The sequence below is a fragment of the Stenella coeruleoalba genome (assembly GCF_951394435.1).
Source record: "Stenella coeruleoalba genome assembly, chromosome: X".
NCBI classification, from domain to species: Eukaryota; Metazoa; Chordata; class Mammalia; order Artiodactyla; family Delphinidae; genus Stenella; species Stenella coeruleoalba.
Window position 1 is genome coordinate 119,100,827 of NC_137152.1, and position 22,094 is coordinate 119,122,920.

The window sequence follows — 22,094 nt, forward strand, 5'->3', positions numbered from 1 at the left end:
ATCGCAAGGTGAAAAAAGTAACAAAGAGGAGGCTTTCTCAACCCTAAGACTGCGAAGGACCCAAAGCAGGAAAGTGGAGAAAGCCTGATGAGTTCATTTTGGTGGCAGGTTCATCGGAGGGAGTCGGGAAGGGTGAAGCCAGGTCAGGAAGGGCCTTACACACCAGCAGAGGAGCTCAGCCTGGGCTTTGCACTCAGCCGCAAGGCAGTGAAATGCAGGGAGCTCCGGCTGGCAGGCGGCAGATGGAGGGTGATTGGAAAAGCTAGCTCAGAGGTCGGGCGTTCGGCCAGGAGGCTGTGTGATCGACTCTGGCTGAAGCCACGAGAGCCTGCACTTTGAGGCTTCAGAGGAGGAAGGGACAGGTTGTGAGACACTGGGGGGATGGAGTGAACAGGACTTTGTAGTGGATTGGACGGGGTGATGGAGAAGGAGAAATAAGGGATGGAGTAGAGCAGTGGTTTTCAAAAAGAGTTTCAGGAGCATGATCCCGTTTTGAAATGAAATCATTTCCAGAACTTCAATATCTACAACTGGTTCAAGCAGAGAAGCTCAGATGGAAGGCAAGGCGGGGAGGGCACGGCTTCTGATGCCCCTAGCCCCGGGATGACCACCATGCCCTTACCGGCCTTGGTGACAGGGGGGACCGTCCTGCCATTCACAGAGCAAGGGGACTGGTTTGGATGTCAGTTTGGTTTCAGAGCAAGTTGAGGTGCTGATGGGCCATCTTGGTGGAACTCTCCAGAAGCGATCACTGCAGTAGCATCAGAGAGAGGGTTACAGGTGGAGGTTTCCCTCGGGGAGTTATACCTGCTTATTGTCAGATCTGTGCCAGTGCACACAAGACTGGCAAATCCTGTCGAGGTCAAGAGAGAAGAGCTGAGGAATGAACGTTGGGGGGTGCCAGCCTTGGAGGGATCCCAGCTCAGACGAGGAGAAGGAGCAGGTGGCACCACGGCAAGTGCGGTCAGAGATAGAACAGCCAGGATCGTCCCGCAGTTGCCAGAGGGGGGCACGAGGGCAGAGTCAGCGGTGAGAACACGGCAGGTGGTCTCGTGACACGGAGCGTCACATCGTTACAGATCTTCCCACCTACTTCATTCATCTGGATCCCATTCTTTCTATGGCAATGACAGTTCAGGGTGGAACTCAGAAGTCTCTGACTCCTTTGATTTTTGACCTGGTACAGATGAGTTTTCTCTCCCCCAAGGCCTGGAAATGAAGAGGCGCTCCTGTGGCATCGCTAGCAGGAAAGCACTCGAGGCCTCGCGTGAACGGAAAGGCAGCCCCAGCCGCGGCCGGTTCCCTTATCAAAAATAGACACGTCAGGGTGATAATCTCTCTCTCTCTCTCTCCTCTCTCTCCCTCTCGCTATCCTTCCCTCCCTTTCCCATTCGTCCCCTCCCCGCCACATCCCCAACTGGATTTAGACCTTCGCCAGTGACTGTGTCACTGGGATGATGGAGCTATGTAGTCACAGCACGTGACTAGCTTGGTGTCTGGTGTCGTCATAGAACAAAAGCTGGTGATTCCCGGAGTTCATGACATATAGCGGAGTCACCTGTGTATCCTCCAGCTGTGTGCATTGTTTTCTTCTCTCTCGTCTTGTTTCCTAGTGTGTTTGACATGCAAAGCGTTTATGAAAAGATGCTCTAAGAATCTGGACCTAATGGAAATTCTTTGTCCTCCTTTTTCCCAGGAGGGAGACACTCCAAAAAAGGCAGCCTCTGCCACCGTCACTGTCACCAACACTGCTATTGCCACTGCCACTGTCACTGCTACTGCCACTGTCACCGCCACTGTCACGGCCACTGCCACGGCCACTGCCACTACCACCACCACCACCACTACCATTTCCACCATCACCTCCACCATCACTACTGGCCTCATGGACAGCAATCACCTGGAGATGACATCCTGGGCCGCCCTGCCCGTTCTTTCCAGCAGCACTACCAATGTCCGGAGACCCAAGCTCACTTTTGATGACTCGTATGTTGTCCCCAGATTCTCTGGTGAACGGGGGTGGGGGCCGCATGGCTTTTCGAGCACCGTGCATGTGTCACCCGAAAATAAGGCCTCAGAGGCAGCAGTGCAGCTCCCATAGCCTTGAAAGTAGATTTCTCCCCTCCTCACACACACCTCTATCCCCATCGAGAAACGTCGCTGGCCCATTTTAGTCGTGGAGCTCTGTTACTGTTTCCAAAGGCAGGTGCCGAACCCCAGCCTGCTTGGTCCTCCTTGCTTACCCGTGTCCTCAGATAGAACTGTGTGCCAGCGGAGAGAATTATAGCCAGGTTCTCTTGGGTCTGTTTGGGCAGCTGGAAGGGTTGGGGTTGGAGGATGCGGGTATTTATCCTAATGGGCCATTATGCACTTCCGATTTCATTCACTGGACTATTTCAAGCTCGGTTATTATATGCACGACAGGCATTCATCGGCCCTGTTCAAGGCATTGTATAGGGATGGATTTATAGCCCCCCCAAATTGTGACTATTCGGTCTTTTAATGAAAAGATGAAACACTGCTTTCTGAACGTGCTCGTTTTGTTTGTTTAGGGTTCACAACGCTGATTATTACATGCAAGAGGCGAAGAAGCTGAAACACAAAGCTGATGCCCTGGTAGGTTTCCTTTCTCCCGTTGCTGTCCTCCCATGCAGGTATTAGGCTTTGAAGGAAGACAAAGACGGCACTTTACAAACGAGTCAAACCTCTTCATTGCTGCTGTGACACAGAGCGATTGGAGCTGGTTAGTTCCTTAGCACTGGGATTCCCCAAGGCCTTGGCGCCACGTTGCCGTTCTTGGTTTTCCCACTCTTCTTCCCCTTGCTCCAACTTCAGAAGCTTAATGGCTTGTACTGTCTTTTTTTTTTTTTTTTTTTTGCGGTACGCGGGCCTCTCACCGCTGTGGCCTCTCCCGCTGCGGAGCACAGGCTCCGGACGCGCAGGCTCAGCGGCCATGGCTCACGGGCCCAGCCGCTCCACGGCATGTGGGATCTTCCCGGACCGGGGCACGAACCCGTGTCCCCTGCATCGGCAGGCGGACTCTCAACCACTGCGCCACCAGGGAAGCCCCACTTGTACTGTCTTTCAAGTGATTTTGAAATGACCTTTGAAACTGCCCTGGGGAAGGTGGGAGCTCCCATGGGTTCCAGTAAACCCGAACTGGGTGTGGGCAGGGAGAGGGCTGCTGAGCGCCAGTTAAGTGGCCTCAGTCATTGGCTCTGGGAAACTCAGGTCTGTAGAAAAATCTCAGCTCCTTGCTGCATTTGATGACATGTTTCCAGAGTGAGGCCCACAGCCAGCCTAGGTCCCCGCACACAGAAGGAAGTTCTGTTCTCTAGATTTCCCCCAGCACTTGGCCTCGCTGCCTCCAAGGGATGTGAGAGCATGGGGAGTCGTCTGATTGACTGAGCCACCTAACAGGGGGTCTCAATCGTGTGGTACAATCACTTGGGGAGCTTTAAACTAGCCCTGATGCCCAAGCCGCACCCCAGAGAAATGGAATCAGAATTTCCGACACTGGGACCCAGGCATGGGTGTCTAAGCTTCCCCCGGGTGATTCCCAAGTGCAGCCAAGGTTGAGAACCACTGCCCTCAATTCAGGGTCCTCACCTTTGACTAAAGCCCAGCATAATTAGAGGTGTCAGTTCAACTCCATTGGGTTAAAAAAAAATCACACCCTCCATCATCACGTTGTGTCCAGCCAGGACTTAGCTGCCCTGTGCTGTTTGCCACTGGGAGGGCTGTAATGGAGGACCACGACGGTCTCTGCGCCGTGACTTGCGCGTGGCCACCATCCACCGCCCTCCAAAGGGCCGCGGTACATAAGGAGATAATCGGTATGTCTTTAGTATTAAAATTTCCATGGGGTGTGTGAAAAAAAAAATCTAAAAAATCTCCCTCGGTGGGGGGTGGGGGTGGGGAGGAATGATAAAAAAAGAAAAGGTTGAGAAATACTCATTTAGAGGAAGATGTCTTTGCTTGGCTTACGTCTACACCAGAGCTAGACACTCCTTTGGAGTTCAAGCCCCTAATTGGCCCTGTGGCCCATGTAGTCTTCTCTCTGGACTTCAGTTATTCCTTTTGGAAAAAGAGAGATTTGGGCCAGGTGATCTTTAAGGAGCCTTCCAGCTATGGGCTTGCAAATGAAAAGTCAGTTTCAAAAATCAGGATGCAAAGCTTAATTTCCACAGGGGAGAACCAATCAGAGTCAGATGACCTAAAGAAATTATCTTGTAAGGCAAGAGAAGAAGGAGGTTTTCATAAAATCGCTTTGAATTGGGCTGAAACCGATATTTTTCCACAACAGCTTTCAGAAAGGAAACCACAGAATTCCTGCAGTACATAAAAGCTGGAGAATCTTTATTGCAAAAAGAGTCATTTACAGCAAGCGATTCTGCAGGACCTGTAACTCATCATTTTATAGATGTACTTAATCCTTTGCTAGAGACAGCTACTCTGCCGTTTTGAGAATTGAAACCTTCACAGTTGCATAGAAAATATTTTGATAAAAGGTATACAAGAAAATTAGAATAGCTCAATCTGCATTCTATTGGTTCTTTCACATGAAATTCTGTATTAGTGGAATTCTTCCATCCAGCTATCAAAAATTGAAAATGTTAAATACTGTTAGAAAATACTCACTATAAAAGTGTCATATATAATATTCATTACACATAAAAAAGAAATCAGTATGTCTAAGTCAATTTAATCGTGACCATTATCAGGGCTAAAACCTTTTGCAATAAAATTTTACTAAACTAAAATATTTAGTAGTGCTATATTTGGGGGCTTTTTTTTTTTTTTTTGAGGTATGCGGGCCTCTCACTGCTGTGGCCTCTCCCGTTGCGGAGCACAGGCTCCGGACGCGCAGGCCCAGCGGCCATGGCTCACGGGCCCAGCCGCTCCGCGGCATGTGGGATCTTCCCGGACCGGGGCACGAACCCGTGTCCCCTGCATCGGCAGGCGGACTCTCAACCACTGCGCCACCAGGGAAGCCCTGGGGGCTTTTTGACACACTATGTCAGACCATCATTTACAGTGAAAGTGATGTGATTATCGTCAACAGTCACACTGCAACTTCCCATTTTTCACGGCGATAGCATCCATTTGTTACTCTTCTCCTGGGGATGGGGATGATGTGCTCATCTAGAGTTCCAAGCAAAGACTAAACGGGTTAGCTGTCCAGGAGGCTTGCAAAAAGCAGGGTTTCATTGCAAGCTCTGTCTAGAGGACGTTATGTTGACCGGTCTAGTAAATGTAGTCAAGAGAAACTCGTCGAGGCAGTGATTTGGATCCTGGCCCACCAAAAAGGTAACAACAACAGGAATACCACAAAGACATGATACCGTGGCTGCAGTTTTCTCTTCTCAACCAGCCTCCATGTCATGGCAATAGGACCTGAAATCAGTTACATCCTTGTCTAGACAAATTCCTAATTGCTCCCCTCCATAGGTCACCCTTGGCACTGTTGGGCTGGGCAGTTCTCCACTGTGGGCGCTGTCCTGTGCATTGAGGGATGTTGCAGCATCTCCGGCCTCTGTCCACTAGACGCCCCTCATCCCTAGTGGTGACAACCGAAAAGGTCTCCAGACATTGCCAAATGTTCCCTGGGGGAGGGGTGTAACGTTGCCCCGGGTTGAACACCACTGCTTTAGATGAAGGAGAGAAGAGGGACCGTCGTGTTGACAAGTCTTCTTCCTGTTTCAGTTTGAGAAATTTGGCAAAGCCGTGAATTATGCCGATGCAGCCCTGTCCTTCACCGAATGTGGCAACGCGATGGAGCGCGACCCTCTGGAAGCCAAGTCTCCGTACACCATGTACTCTGAGACCGTGGAGCTTCTCAGGTTCGTGCCTTTCTGCTGCCTTTTTCCTTCGCTCTTTCCAGTCATAATTAGAAGCTGCTTGCTGTGTTTGAAAACTATCACTTCCACATAATAATGACTCATCCAAGGCATCTCCTTCTTAGCAGTCATCATAATTCGTTCTGGCCATTTGATTCACGTCATGGAAAATTTATAACTGATGGACACTGCTTGTGTCAATTATTCCCTTCGGAGGTTATAACGTGAGCGTTACAATTTGCAATATTCATAAAATTAAAATGGAAAGGTAGTGGATGCGAGTAAAGTATCATCATTTCACTGTTTGGCGTGGACACTCGTCTTTTCAAAGCGCAGTTCTATAATTCACGAAAAGCGGTGCTATTGGGATTTCTGTTATAAACCATGTTTTCTAAAAATTTCTGCCTCAGTTATTACAAATGGAGGGGCACTGTTCCAACACAAAGGCAGCTCTGGAGGCCGCAGCCGTGGAGTAGACGTTCCATGCATCTGGAATTTGAGGGGCAGTCAAGGTGGTAGCAGGGGGAGGGGAGAGATGAGGTTGATAATAGGGGAGGGTGTATTAACGGCACAGATTATTGGTTTCATTTGCATTTGGAATGAAATTTTCTGGCCTGTTGCTCTTGGTGCAGTGGAGTTGGTGGGTAATCAAAAAATTCTTGTAAGAAGGGGAAAGAGAAGAAATGATATCCATTCTAGTGCTTTCCGGTAATCTGCAGGTATTTGTACAAGAATTTCCTCTACCTCTGAATAGCAGGATGGACTACATCATGGCTTTTGATTGAGTGAGCAGTTCTTCACCTGATAGGTCCCTGTATCCCAGCCACCTCTGGCTTCATTCATCGATAATGCCAGGCCTGCTTTTTATTCTGTTCCTGCATCTGCAATAAACTGTTACAAACCTGAGGACCCTTGTACCTAAACCTTCAGACAGACATCGGACAGATTTAGCATGCATATTTTCCCAGGAAAGCATTTGAAAAGATCAGAAGAATGGGAGCCATTATAAAGAAGAAGAAGAAAAAAAAAACTACGGTTACATAGAATCAGAAGACCTAGTTAAAGCCACCAAAGTAGGGAGATTGTGAGGAAAGTTCCAGCCTTACCTTGACAGGCCAGGCAGCCATCTTTGGCTTTTCGCTGCTCTGAGAAGTATAGAAAGTATCTCTCAGACTTACTTTATGCCCTGTGAAAGCCACCGCCGCCATTTGTAGCTTTCAAGGGGAAATTGATTTCTCAGTGTCTATACGAGGCTGCCTGCAGTTTTCAAAGATGCACAAGATGAAAATCCTGGCAGAAACGATAAGGATTCAAAATGGAGGGGAAACTTTAACGAACAAACCTGCAGAAAAGCCATGCCTTCTCTTCATCCCCAAATGCAAATTAAAACAAGGCACTTTTTCAATTGACAGGAAAATGTAAAAATGTTAATACCTAGTGTTAGCACATACGCAAAATAATGGTGAACTGGGCCTCCTCCATGCTGTTGATGGGAATGGAAATTGATCGTTGTAAATTGAGGGCAGTTTGGCATTGTGTAGGAAAACCTATACAAGTGAGCATTCGTATCTTTTGAGCCAGTAATTCGACTTCCAGAAATTTGAATTTTCTATACTGAAGAAAAGACTTGTAAGAGGAGAACGAGTTATCGGTACAGTGTTCAGTTTGGCCTATATTATAGCACCCAATTAGAAGCAAAACAAATCATCAACAGGAGAAGGGTAATTAATTACATCGCAGTGCACTCAACAGAATGATTTGCAGCCATTGGAGTGCAACAATGATGGAGACTGTGTAGCTGCACGACAATGTTTATAGTATGATGTTAAAGTAAAGGCAAGCCACAGAATTATAGACACATTGCATTTCTAACCACGAAAGGCACGTTTCTGCACGTGGACCAACCTGGAAGGGAAATAAGGTCATATCTGTAATTGGGGGTGAAATTATGGGTGTTTTCACTCTCTATATATTTTTTCTTGTTTTCTTTTAGGAAAACACATGCTCTCTAAATAGAAAAGCGAAACATCAAATTTCATTTTTGGTAGAAATGCCATGTGAATCGCTGAGTGATATTTATTTCCATTAGAAAACACTTCTTTTTCCTTTATTATTTACAATTCTTTTTTCTTTTTGTCTAAGCACAGTTGTTTTTTTACATGATGTGATAGTTTACTCCCCATAGGAGTATATTTTCAGTGGAACCTGGTGAAAGTCAATGGAGAATTTATAGCCATTCACTTTTAAGTCAGTATTTTGAAACTTTATTTTGAGATAACTGGATATCCACATGCAGTTATAAGAAATGATACAGAAAGTTCCTGTGTACCTCTCCCCCACCCCCCGTTTCCCCCCATCTAGCGTAGCTCTAGTCCAAGATCACAGCCAGGACAGGGACATTGCTACAGTCCACCTGCCTTACTCAGAAGTCATCAGGTCTTTTTTCTCCCAGATTTAACCAGTTCTACCTGCACTACTTTGTATGTCCTCTATATATGTAGAACTTTACATTTTCTAGTATATGTGTGTGTGTATTTTTTTTTTTTTTTTGGAGAGAAATTTCAATTGGGAATAAAATGGGCTGAAGCAACTAAGTCTTCTGGCCCATGTAAGCCACTGGAACTCCACTATCAAGCCACTTCAACAGTGGCTGCAATTAGAGGGTAACTGTAATAGGAACATGGTTTTTAGTAGCGTAATTTTATGTTGAAGAGATCTGTATTACTCTCTCCCTGACGGTATGCTGGCTGCAGAAAGAGCACCCCATTTTTTTCATTCAAGTAATTATGGTTGCTCTGAGCCTTGGGAATCTGCAATAGACATATACTTGTGAAGACAAGAGGGGCATCACAATGACTTGACATTTCAGTGATCCAGCCATCAAAGACAGATTTATGACATCATAAGAAGCCTTTCTGCTTAATATGGCAACAACAGGAGGGACCCACATCAAGTGCGCGGGTCCTTTTGCTGGAAAATGTTCACTGGACAGAACTGGGGCAGTAACTGGGGAGAGCAGAGCGATAGGGGGCGCCGGTGTTCCGGGGAGGCTGCTGAAAGTGCGGGCTCACCGTCGCCTTCTCGTAATCGAGAGCTAGTCGGGGCTGCCTGCACATCTTCAACTTCCCTCTGCAGCACTGAACTCTGTTACTTATCCCACCACGAGTGCCTGTGAAATTGCATTAAAGCTCAGACAATGATTTTATGCAATGAATTGATTTTCAAGAGTCTAAATGCCCAGAATGGAATCTGCTCAGCTCGAAGAAAAAAAAATGGGAATTACTCAACCTTTGATCTCCCCGGTGTGGAACAGTAACGATTAAAGAGAGTGGAAAGACAAAATATACAAGCGCCATAAATTAGGGGCGCTCAGACCTTTACCTGCTGTGAAATGTACCTCCCTTAAAAAACAAAAAAACCACTTCCTAGAGGAATATGTTCCACACCTGAGCCATTAGAAACACACAGCTATTGTAACCGTGTGATGGAGGCCTCCCTACACTCAGGTCAGACATAGCTGTGTTATTATTTACCTCATCTGTCAAAAACTCGACTGAAACTGACATTTGTGTCCACGTCTCATTGAAAGCCAATAATATTGTTTAACTAGAATGTTCTTAGAAACAGTATTTTGCCAGCATTTATACGCACGCCAGACCCACAGTAGTTCCACAGCACCGTTCTGGAACGTGGGCTCCGGTTGTAGCTGGCTTCTCCAGCTAGCTTCCATCCGTCACAGCAGTGCCATCGTGACACTCCTGTGGTCGTCGTTTTGTATATGTTTTCGGGAAAGCACACTTTTGCCCACGTGCCCTTCTCGGTCCTGACACCCAGAGCACATGTGGGGCTGGCGCACTTAGGTGATGAGAACGCCAATGACTTTGGGACTTTCTGAAGGGTCAGATGCATTCCACTTGAGCTTGTCCTTTCTCTTCAAAGGTATGCAATGAGGCTGAAAAACTTTGCAAGCCCCCTGGCTTCGGACGGGGAGAAAAAGCTGGCCGTACTATGGTAAGCCTCCTGGAGGCCACCAGGAAACAGCTGAAATGTTGCAGAAGGATTTGAAAAGTCAACTTAAGCTGCTTACCCCCAGATCATTATTCTTGTTTTCCATTAAACTCTGGAAGGCTAACTGGTGGGTTTTTTCAGTCGCTGACTAAAAATTTACTCTCTGAATTTATACCCTTATCAAGATGGGATTTTAATGCTTACCCCTTCTTTTTTTTAAAAAACGACACAAATTTATTATCTTACAGTTCTGAAGGTCAGAAGTCTGACTTGTGTTTCACGAGCCTATAATCAGAGTGTCAGCGAGGCTGCATTCCTTCCAGAGGCTCTAGGGGAGAATCAACTTCCTGGCCTTTTCCAGCTTTTAGAGGCCACCTGCACTCCCTGGCTCAGGGCCCCTTCGTCCATCCTCAAAGTCATCAGTGTAGCTTCTTAAAATAGCTCCCCGACTTTGACATTCGGCCCCCTTCTTCCATCTTTTGTGAACTCTTTTTTTCTTTTTTTAAACTTTCATTGAAGTGTAGTTGCTTTACGATGTTGTGTTAATTTCCGCTGTGCAGCACAGCATCTATATATATTCTTTTTCATATTCGTTTCCATTATGCTTTATCACAGGATGTTGAGTATAGTTCCCTGTGCTATGCTTACTCCTTCTTTTTAAATTTTTTTTCTTTTTTCACTTATATTCCTCAATAACCGTAGGAGAGTGACTGCAAAATAGGAATCAGTTTTTAGTTTTATAGGTTTGATTACGCAGTGGCATTAACACGGTCCTTTCCTCAACACCACAGCTACCGATGCTTATCACTTCTCTACCTGCGGATGTTCAAACTGAAGAAGGACCACGCCATGAAGTACTCCAGATCACTGATGGAATATTTTAAGGTAATCCTTATTTGGTATAATTTATAGGCCCCGGGTGATTAAATCACTAATGAGACATGGCAGGCATGTTATTAAATGTCAAGGTTGCTGCTGCCAAAGGCTTAACCTTGCTCATCCTGGGTCCTCCCACCTCTCCTTTGGGGCTCAGCAGAGAGCTTAGGTTTGATTTGATTCCAGAGAGAGAAGGTACAATTTGATTCCAGAGAGAGAAGGTACAAGTTCAATCCCCTGATGATTCTCTGGACTGAACAAATGGCCCCGGGCAGCTTCCCAGCTGCAGTCAGGGTTGGGGGGGGGGGGCGATGCCTTCCGCCCACCCTGCACGGTGGACCCGCCAGAGGACGCGGCTGGAGCTGTGGCCATGGCTATGGCCGGTCTCGTGTTACATGAGATGCCAGCCTAGAAATTTCTCGGCAATGAGAGAAGTCACCGCAGCCGCCCTGGGCTCTGCGGGGACAGCCACACCCCCTTTGACCATGGGGAGTCTTGGAGGACAGTGGTTGCACTTGAAGATAGCTGATTGCTTTGGCTGCCAAAATAACAAACAATAAATAAACAAATGCATCGTCTAGGGAGCGGAAGTTTTGTTTTTTTCTTTTTTTTTTTCCGGTACGCGGGCCTCTCACTGCTGTGGCCTCTCCCGTTGCGGAGCACAGGCTCCGGATGCGCAGGCTCAGCGGCCATGGCTCACGGGCCCAGCCGCTCCGCGGCATGTGGGATCCCCCCGGACCGGGGCACGAACCCGTGTCCCCTGCATCGGCAGGCGGACTCTCAACCACTGCGCCACCAGGGAAGCCCTGAAGTTTTTAATCTGCAAGCAAAACAAGATATTTCAACCACGAGATGCAATGCCGAAATGTGGGAATGAGCCCGAATGAAAGCTGCAAGCCTGGAGCTAGGCCTGGCCGCTGTGCCGGGTATCACTGGCTTGAGGGTCCTTGGAGCTTCTGTGGCTTCTACCCCCATAACACTGGTCACGTTTTAGAGTTGAGGGGGTTCAAGGCTCCTGTTGGGCAGGTCCTGAAAGGAAAAGGACAATTTTTTTATTGATTTTTTTTTTGCCAAGTTCATCAGACAACTTGGCTCGGTTGCACCAAGGCAGTTGTTTGAAATGAATCAAATCCTGACCTTACCTCAGACATCAGAACCCGGTGGGAGAGGGTGCACAGCGCTGTGCGGACACCGACTCGGGAAAAGGAGCGGGTTCCCCAGCTACCGTGTGGTGTGGCCGTAATAAAGCCAGTGCTTGTGGAGGTGAACACGGTCACGTGCAGCAGCTGCCCACGACCGTATGTCTACAGTGTCAGCCCGGGCTCTGGAAAGGCGTCTTGATGCTGTAGGTCCGGGGTGCCCTAAGAATGGGCATATTTCTAACGAGTTCCCAGGCAGTGCTGATGCTGTGGTCGCGCTTTGAGCCCCAGCCCCAGCATCTGTCCTCTGCGGCCTGTCCTGTGTAGCTTTCAGGGCACTGCAAGATACCAAACAGACGTTAAGTAACTCACTCCTCTGGCGGTGCGCTGAGCTTCTTTGAGGTTCAAAGCTGGAGGCTCCCACCTGTGAGGCCATTATAACGAGCTGTCCACATGGGGCGGTGCCGAGTGTCAGGTTTTCCTGTGCTCCACAAGTGTACCGCCACTACAACAGAGGAGACCCCTTCTTTTTTTAAAAATGTATTTGGTTGAAGTCTAGTTGATTTACAATGTTGTGTTAATTTCTGCTGTAAGGCAAAGCGATTCAGTTGTATACATTCTTTTTCATATTCTTTTCCATTGTGGTTTATCCCAGCGTATTGAATAGAGTTCCCTGCGCTCTACAGTAGGACCTTGTTGTTTATCTATCCTATACATACTAGTTTGCATCTGCTGACCCCAAACTCCCAACCCACCCCTCCCCCACACCCCCTCCCCCTTGGCAACCACAAGTCTGCCCTCTATGTCTGTGAGTCCGTTTGTTTCATAGATATGTTCAATTGTTGTCATATTTTAGATTCCACATATAAGTGATATCATATGATATTTGTCTTTCTCTTTCTGACTTACTTCACACTCAGTATGATCATCTCTAGGTACATCCATGTTGCTGCAAATGGCATTATTTCATTCTTTGTAATGGCTGAGTAATATTCCATTGAATATATGCACCACATCTTCTTTATCTACTCATCTGTTTATGGACACAGGTTGCTTCCATATCTTCGATATTGTAAATAGTGTTGTGATGAGCATTGGGGTGCAGGTATCTTTTCAAAGTATGGTTTTCTCTGAATATACGTCCAGGAGTGGGATTGCTGGATCATATGGTAGCTCTATTTTTAGTTTTTGAGGAACCTCCATACTGTCTTCCATAGCGGCTGCACCAATTTACATTCCCACCAACAGTGCAGGGGGGTTCCCTTTTCGAGGAGGCCCATTCTTTAAACCAGCCCATCCGAGGGAAAGATTGTTTAGTGATCCACTGTAATGCAGCCCTGCAAAACCGTCAGCCATGAGGATATGCATGTGATGATAGTAGATCAAGGTGCTTCACACACACACACACGAATGCTGCTTGGTCCTGGCGAGTTCCTGGGATTTCAGAAATGACCTCCTACCTTGCATCCCAGGGAAAAAGTTTGTAACTGGAGCTAAAGGTGAAAAGCTTGTCTGTACTCTGAAGAGCTTGTTTTGCAGAATAAATTTCAGATGAGGATAATTAAACCACTTCTTGGAGAACTGAGTCTGATTTCACTGGGCCTTTTAGTATATAAGATCTTTCATCAAGTGACTTTCATGGTCCTGATTGGAGCCCACTAATTATCCCAACCAGCTATTTTCATCGAGTGCGCATCGTGGTGTGCTGACGTGCACATACATTCCAGCTCTGGTAAGGAAACAGGAGGCATCCCGAAATGCTGCAATCAATATTAATGTACTCGAAATCACACTTCCATCTGTTTCTGAATTAATAAAACACAAGATAGATGTCCTCATTTCCCTCTCTCTTTCTCTCTTTTAGCAAAATGCTTCAAAAGTCGCTCAGATACCATCTCCATGGGTAGGCAATGGAAAGTAAGTATCTTCTGAAAATTATTTTTTCATGAAAATCAGCGATCGAATAGACCCCAAATATTGGGTATTGACAACCCCAGGTGGAGAGGTCGGTTCTGAATCTACAGTAATTTTGGTGCACGCAGAATTCTAGTCAGGTTTCAGCTAATAGCAGGACAGAAAAGTTTAAGATGATGTGATTCCAAATTTCTTTCACTATTTGATCTTTAAGCCAAATGACGGCCATAAAAGTATCAGTTAATGAGATGGCAAGCACCGTGCCATTTCGGGGAGGCAGGGTAAAGTTACCTCCACTGCAGTGATTTTTCAATGAGTCACTCAGTAATGAAAGACCAATGAAATATTCATTGATATATGGTAAGTGCTTTAATAAAACCAGAGGCATAATAGCGCTGAAAATGTGAAGGCACTTGGTCAGCCAATTATCTGAACCTTCATGATGATTTTTATATTAATACTAAAATACCCTGACCTGAAATGTAACAGCAGCTACGCTGCTGCCGGTCTGAGGCTCAGTGAACTCACCCACTCTGCGGCCGTCCTTAGAGCCCTATCTGCTCGGGGCAGCTCAGCCCTCCAGCAGTAGGGCAGGAGCTGGGAAGCCAGCTGACGTGGGCCAGGAGCTGCCCTTAGCTCCCAAGGTAAACTAAGAGAGCCCCTTCCTCTCTCTACAATGAAAGGGCCGGACCCAGTGACATCGGAGGCTCATCTGAAGACAGGTTCCTTTTCAGAGGGCGACTTGGAATCCTAGTTCTGTCTCAGCCCTGAACTGCCTACATGCCCACACTTAACTGGCTTGAGCACCCGTTTCTCCTGTGATTCCAATACCTCCCTCACCACCCCAAGCCCACTTCCCACCAGTGGATGTATACCTTCACAAAGAGCTGGGGGGGGGTTCCCCATTTTTCTTCATTTCAAAATTCTTATGTCTCTGATCAAAACACTTTCTTGAACAGTGAAAGAGTCTCCTTTGCCACTTTATAGTTTAAAGCACAGTCCCGAAGCAGTGGGATTGTGAACTCTAAGATCATAAAAACATTCAGAGTGAGGGAGCAGATCCATTAAAAACTACGTGTTAACTCAATTACTGTATTGAAAGGAAGTGCCGTTCAAACTGTTGAATTAGGTCTCACTCTTATACTGACGGACAAAAGTGAAAGAACGCTTCTCTCTGGAAGCTCAGAAAATAAAAATAACTATTGAAAGGCCCAGAGAAAGCTATTTTCTCTGAGCACGGAGTAAAGCAAGGGCAAATTCAGGTAAGCAGCCATTAAAGGATCATTGGGAAAAAATTTTTTTTTAATTCTGCAACGAAAGAACTCAAACACATTGTACGCTTGTGAAGTCACGTGAAAAGCGCCCCGAAATGATTTTTAAAGCAGCTCCTGTCTGAAGAAAGCACAATCCCGTTGGTAGTCCAGAGAGCTTTTGAATGAGGCAACTCAAAACGGTCGCCCAGAGGTTACAGCCCATTCATTCAGCAAACACTTTGGGTACATTTCCCTACAAGAGACCTGGGACGCAGCGGAATTCCAAGGGCTCCCTGCACTCGAGAAGCACGCAGTCCAGTGGAGGGGGGTGACAGGTATGAACAAAGTTCTGCAGACACCCAAGCAAAAGAGAGCGCGGACCTCCATGGGTGGTCAGGGAGGGCTTCTTTGTCTCCCAGCAACACTATAGCCTGCTTCCCCCAGCGAATGATGACAGCTGGCCCCGCACCAGACCTTTCACGATGCCTTGACCCTGACCGTGAAGAAGCAGTTGGAAGAAGGAGAAGAAAAATCCGCTTGATACAGAGCAGGGGTCGGCAAACCTTTTCTGCAAAGGGCCGGATAGTACATACTTGGGGCTTTGCCGGCCCAGAGGCAAAACCGAGGGTGTCATATGTAAAGAGAACATAAGAGAAAACAAGTTTCCACAAACATCTCACTGATGAAATTCAGAATATAACAGCAGTTAAGTACAAGTTTTATAATACAAGTCTGTTCAGGAGAGGAATGGAATTTTGAAAAAATAACATTTTGCGTCCCTGGGGTTCAAAGGTAGCATTCTCGCTCATCCAATTGACTGCAAATGTCCATCTTTTCACACCATTCATAGCTCACAGGCCATACAGAAACAGGTGGTGCACCAGCTTTTTTGACCTCCACAGAGAGTCATGGAAACCATGTTATGGAGAGTCTAAAAGGGCGGGGCAGCAGTCTCAGATGTCACCCAGAGAGAATAAAAAGAAAGAAGGCGGGGAAGGCTATGGAAGGAGGAAAGAACGAGGCCATCTGAGGCCTTTAGAAGAACTCTTTCAGTAGACAGGTGGCCGTGGGTACCATATTGAAAGGGTTGGAAGAGAAGAGATATCTCCACATGTTTGGGACATTGGCCAATAAAAAGATGTGAGGAGTTTGGTGGTCACTGGAGGGAACATTCCCATCAGGCAAAACTTCTCCCCAAGATTAGGGAGGGCTGTGCCTGCGTGAACGTGGCGTGAGCTTGGGGACAGTGGTAGAAACAAGCCAGTGTGGACTCAAGGGTGAGGGTCGAGATGAACACCCAAGTCAGGTGAATCCTTTAGCAGAGGGAGTGTAGGACTTTGAGGTAATTTGATGGAATGGAAGGAGAGTGGACTTTGGAGGAAAACAGACCTGCTTTCAAATCCTGGCCCTTCAACCGATTTGCTACGTGACCCTCAAAAAGGAGCTGAATTTCTCTGAGCCCTTTTGCCATCTGTGAAACAGTGGTGGCAGAAACTCGCCCACAGAGTTGTCACAAGGCTTAGAGATAATATCGGTGAAGCCCAGAGCACTGGGCTTGGTGCACGGCAACTTTAACAAATAGTGGCTCCTGCCACTGCCACGTTTTGTTGTCATTGTTACCTTTTTGAGTTGGAAAACATCAGTGATCTCGCCCCTAGAGCTCCCACAGCTCTTGGTGTACACTTCACTTTTGGCACTTAGCCGAGATTGTCAGAATTTAACGGAGTTCCCTCCCCATTAGACTATTTGCTCGTTTTGATAAGGGGCTGCTCATTCTTTTATTCACCAGATATTTATTGCATGTGCCTGCTGTGTATGAGACACTCTGCCAGGCACTGTTGTACGTTGTTCGTCTTCCCTCCCCAGAGCACCTCATGTGTAGTGGATACTACATAATAACAGAGGGATGGCTGGAAGGTAATCCATTCATTTATCTAACGGGTATTAAGTACATGGTATGTGCACCAGGCACTGTTCTAGATGCTGGGAATGACGCTGGATGAAATAGACAAGGATCTAGAGACAAGGACCTCCTCAAGGTCACATTCTTTTGGAAGAGAAAGACAGTACAAAAAGAGTGCATATGCTAGATAATAAATGTCATAGAGGAAGGCGAAACAGGGAGCGGGGATAGAAAGGGCTGCTTGGCCTGGGGGAGGAAGATCCTGAATAGGGACATTAGGGAAGGATGATGGGAGGGCGAGCCATGCAGACCCCTGGGGGAAGTGCATTCCACGCGCAGGGCTCGCCACCACCTCCAACGGGGACGTGACTCGTGATTACCAGGAACAGCAGGGGCTGAGTGCGGTTGGGAGGCAAGGGAGCATGTTGGACGCCCAGGGTGCTTATGCTGTGAGTGGTCGGAAGCCCGTGCTGGGGCGTACACACTCATGGCCACGTGCCACGGACGTGTGAAGAACAGCACCAGATCTGAAGCAGATCCACAGAGGGAGAACTGAACGACGAAGCCCAAGCTGTGGGGAGAGCCAAGCTGGGGTTGGAGGCACACCAAGATGAGGCGGCAACGGCCCTCTTTCAGCCAGAGGCAGTGTCCTAGGCAGGTTTTGATTCGTGGATTTCACGCGTCTGATGCTGTGTGCAGGGTGTGCAGCCGTCCTCCGCGCAAGGTCAGCTCACAGAGCCTCGTGTCAGGTCCGTCGTGACCAAAACCGAACACATGCCCTCGCTCTCCTCGCCTCCACCGCTGATTATTTAAAAGAAGGTGCCGAGTGGAAGGGAAAGAAAGCCCCTCAATAGCTCTTCAACGTTGTAAACTGAAAAGGCCTTTTCAGGATGTAGGAGATAAACGGAGGTGATGTGTTTCCCCTTATGACTTCTGGACATGATTGGAAATCACTGAATCCAGCCTTTTCTTGCAGGCCAGGGAAGGTCCAGCGAGGGGAGGGGTCTCAGGAGCACACGGCAATTGTACGTAAGGCAGGGCCAGGCTAGAGTCCCGGTCCCTGGGATTCCAGAACTTTCCCAGCACCCCACGGTCCCCCTCTCAACATCTGTGACACTGACACCTCTGCAGTCTTCTCTAGAGATTACAAATGAGGACGTTTTCCTTTCTGGCCGTAAATTGACATTTACGGGTTAATGACCACCACTGGGTGGGAAAAGACTAGAAAATAGCATTTGCAACCTGCCATGACAAAAAAATCTAGCATTCACTGCTCTTCTGCTAACACTTCTGTGCCCAGGTCCCTGAGTTTAACCATTCCCCTGACCACACCCCGCCTTGAAAGTAAATCTTTCCATCAAGAAGTATCAAACATCTCAGAAATTATAAACAGAGCAGGAAAACCTTCACACCCTCTTCCATCACACAAGCGCAGAGCACTTGCACAGAGGATCCACTTTCCCCCTCATGCCAGAACATACCAGAAGACATACTCTGTTTGCGGAAATGGACCAATGCCCTCCCGTGGCTGTAGGCACCGCCTGCGTGAGTCTCAGGCGAGTGCATCAGTTGAGTTGCTCCCAGACCGAGTCAGCCCCGCTTTGGCATTTTGGTACGTGGTGACTGCCGTTCCCCCAAATCCTCTGTGTATGCAGCCTGTCAGGGTGCGCATCTGTTCTAGGAGCAGAGATCGGCTCTGAGAAATACAGCCACCCTGCAAAGGTAGTTGCCAACAGGTGGCTGGCACAGGGGAGGGAGTGTGAGAAGGGCGCCTCACGATGGGCAGTCATTCGAGGGCTGGCTGAACGAGGACAGGGGGGCTGGTGGGTGTGCATAGGTCTTGCTCGTGGGCACAGGCAGCCACCCAGCCTTTGGGACTGTCCCTGACCCTCCATGCGACGTGCAGCCAGCCGGCGACTTCTTGTTGCTGGCATTAAAGGATTAAACAAAAATCTACCTCCGAACATTGGTACTGCCCAAAGTACGAACTCCCCAAACTTCTCTTTATAACCCAGTGTGCAGGTGAACCGCCAGCAATTAACAGCCATCCTGTAGCCACGTCTTAAAGAATCCTAAAGAGATATTCATAATCTTATTGTTCAAAACACTTTGATAAGAGACCAGTACTGCACATCAAGTCTTTTCTAAGTGCCAGTATCCATTCTGGCAGCAGGTAGAGAAATCATCGTAGCTCTGAGCTGATGCTTTCTCTGGAACATCAGAAGACTTGTTAGATGTATTCAAAGTAAGAGCTACATTTGTGGGTAGAATTAATGCCAGAGGAAGATTCACCCAGCTCTCTGTGTGGTATTTTAAAACAAAGTAGCGATGTGCATGGAGTCGTCAGTGGTTCCCAAAGGCAGTCAGACTTCAGGGTTTAAAGCTAGAAAAGGATAAGGATGGCTCGTTCTACAGCCTGGCCCTGTGGCCCCGTGTGGGTTGGTCTAATGAGGCAGGAACAGGGCGATAATAAGTTCTCTCTACGCTGGGGCCTCTGGAGAAAGCTACGGTGCTGGCAAAAGCTATAGGATGTCCTCTGAGAGGAGTCGGTGGGTTGCAAGAGCAAGCTTCATATATGTTCACCATGCTAAAACTCACTGTGGCAAATCACGTCCTCATGAGGACCCAGTGTGATGGGGGAGGCCTAGGACGCCGCTGTCACTCTTCCCAAGCAACCTAACAAAGCCTGTCTCTTCCCATCCCCCAGAAACACTCCATCCCCAGTGTCTCTCAACAACGTGTCTCCCATCAACGCAATGGGGAACTGTAACAACGGCCCGGTCACCATCCCCCAGCGCATTCACCACATGGCCGCCAGCCATGTCAACATCACTAGCAACGTGTTACGGGGCTACGAACACTGGGACATGGCCGACAAACTGACAAGAGAGAATAAAGGTATGCTGCTCTGCTCGACCCATTGCTCACGGGCCATGGTGGAGTCAACTTGCTTTCAATGGCTTGAGTTTTCCGTGGTGGCCTTCTCTTTCTGTCTGATTTCCAGGGCTACGTGAGGGAAGAGGGGGTTAGCTCAGGGCTGACGTGGTGACCAGTTTTTGCTGAGAGAGTGAAAAAGGCCTAGGATTGAGTTCTCCTTTAAAGTTTAAGGTAACTTGACCTATGATGTGTTGGCAAATGTCTGTTTCGCATTTTCACTCAATGGTAAGGATCAATGCAGAGAAACAGAGCAAAGGGGAAAAGAATGATTTGCAAATTAGTTGGGATTAAGGCACTTGGCTTTTTTATTTTTTTGGAGAGGTGGGGTTGAACCAAGGCCTTTTACCTTCGTTTTAATCGTCAGCTCCAGTGAGTACATGACGATGCGGCTTTGCAGTCAGAAGCCAAGGCCAAGGCTCAGCTAGTGTTTTTCACCCACTGACACCTGGGATGAAAGATCAGAGCCCTGTTCATGGGAACACATGAGGTTGGCTACAAAACAAATGTGAGGAGAGCCCTGCTTCACCAGAGGGTGAGTCAGTGGTCCTCCGCCACTCATGCTGCCATCTGTGACCCTAGCTGTCACACAGGTTCGCCCCAAAGCCGCCTATCCTAATGAAGACGGGAAGTTCAAAGAAACCATACTTTTGCCCTGGCCGTTCAGTTGACTTCGGTGATTCTGGCCCAGCAGTCAGCGACAGACCCACTCTAGTCGAAGTGAGGACAGATGTGGGTCTTTCTGAATCAGACTGCAAAGAGGTGACCTGTGGTTTAGAGCAGTAGAGACATCTGGCTAGGTACAGGCAAGAATTAGCATCTCGCAGGCTGGTGGCCCCTGCTGGGACAGGGTATGGTATAAGTTGCATGGAGTGGGCTTGGGTCCCAGACAGTGACAGGACTTTCTTGGAATCAGGCTGGGGCTGCAGGCTACCTAGATGCAGAGGGGCGTTCCCGTGGGTTACCGGCCCCTCCTCCTGGCTGCATCTCTATTGCGGCATCACTAAGCGGGCGGGGAAACTGTCCCACGGAACTAGGAAGGGTGAGATTTTGAAGCCTAATCACTTAAGCTTGAATCCTGTCGGGCACTGGCTGGGTGACCCCAGGCAAGTTACTGAAATCTGTGAGCTACTCCCTAGCTTCCATCTCTAGAATGGATATAATAGGCTGATGATGAAACTACCCAGAAGGATGGTAGACGTGGGTGGAATAAAATAAGATGTGTAAATCACCTAGCATAAAATATCAAGTGCGAGGTAGAAATCCTACAAAGATTTCTTTCTCTTTCCTTACTCCATATGATGACACATCTATATAATTGAAAGAGTCTGTGGCTATCAAAGCATATTGCATAATTTGGGACTCCGACCCCTTGACCCAGCTCTAAACTTGCACTGGCTCCTAGGGCTATTTGCATGTGTTGGTTCTGTGTGTTCCTGCGGTCATTTCTATACGCCAGGTGCTGTACTATTTGTTTTATCATTTGTTGTGTCATTTAGCCCCATTTCCTAGCTGTAGAAACCGAGGCTCAGTGAGATGCAGAAATTCACCCATGATATCACAGCTCATCATATTGGAAGCAGAAACTGAATCGAGAAATGTCTGGTTTCAGAGTGTGAACTTTTATCCTATAGGATGCACTGCCCATCTAGAGGGCGAGATTAACAACGGGTCCTTGGAGACCTTCAGTGAGCTCCTGTCCTCAGTTATCTGAGTAATGGGCAGTTCTTAACTTGTCCACTTCCCTAGGCTTCTGGAAATCCAAAGACAACTAACCCAGACAACCAGGCCAATCCAAGGGTTCTAGAATTGCTCAGGAAGGCATAAAGCATTTTAAGTCTTGCCTAGCTTGTCGGCCTCTGCTCTTCTCTGTCTTATTTTGTACTGGTAACTGGAGAGCTGTTCAATATTTATGGATTTCCTTCATAATTGCATCTATTTTCAAAATCTGTTAAAGTAATTCCTTCTAAATTAACCACAGAACTTTCCAGGAGCAATGTAGCGGCTGGGCTGATGTTGGACTCAGATGGTGCTCATCTTGGCCTTAGCACAGTGTGTCAAGGAGTTGTTCAATTCCCTGACTAATATTGAATCAAAATGACTGTGTCAGTCTACCAGCAGAAAGATGCTGCACCCCACTGGTGTGGTCCTAGGGCTGTACCAGGGGCCGGGGAGAGGACCTAGTTTGGAATCTTCTGTTTACGGCCCTGAGTTTCACACACTTTGT

At 47.6% G+C, this 22,094-nt stretch overlaps 1 protein-coding gene across 5 annotated transcripts in view; it reads left to right on the forward strand.

Annotated features, from left to right (window-relative positions):
• The window catches only part of AFF2 (ALF transcription elongation factor 2), a 492,108-nt gene that overhangs the window by 462,673 nt on the left and 7,341 nt on the right, over window positions 1-22,094 (forward strand). For all 5 annotated transcript variants that reach the window (XM_079909775.1, XM_079909777.1, XM_079909776.1 and 2 more), the window contains 7 exons: window positions 1,697-1,986; window positions 2,553-2,616; window positions 5,707-5,843; window positions 9,780-9,851; window positions 10,640-10,733; window positions 13,728-13,780; window positions 19,641-19,831. In XM_079909775.1, the coding sequence (XP_079765901.1) occupies window positions 1,697-1,986; window positions 2,553-2,616; window positions 5,707-5,843; window positions 9,780-9,851; window positions 10,640-10,733; window positions 13,728-13,780; window positions 19,641-19,831 (901 nt within the window). The remainder of the gene's footprint in view (window positions 1-1,696; window positions 1,987-2,552; window positions 2,617-5,706; window positions 5,844-9,779; window positions 9,852-10,639; window positions 10,734-13,727; window positions 13,781-19,640; window positions 19,832-22,094) is intronic.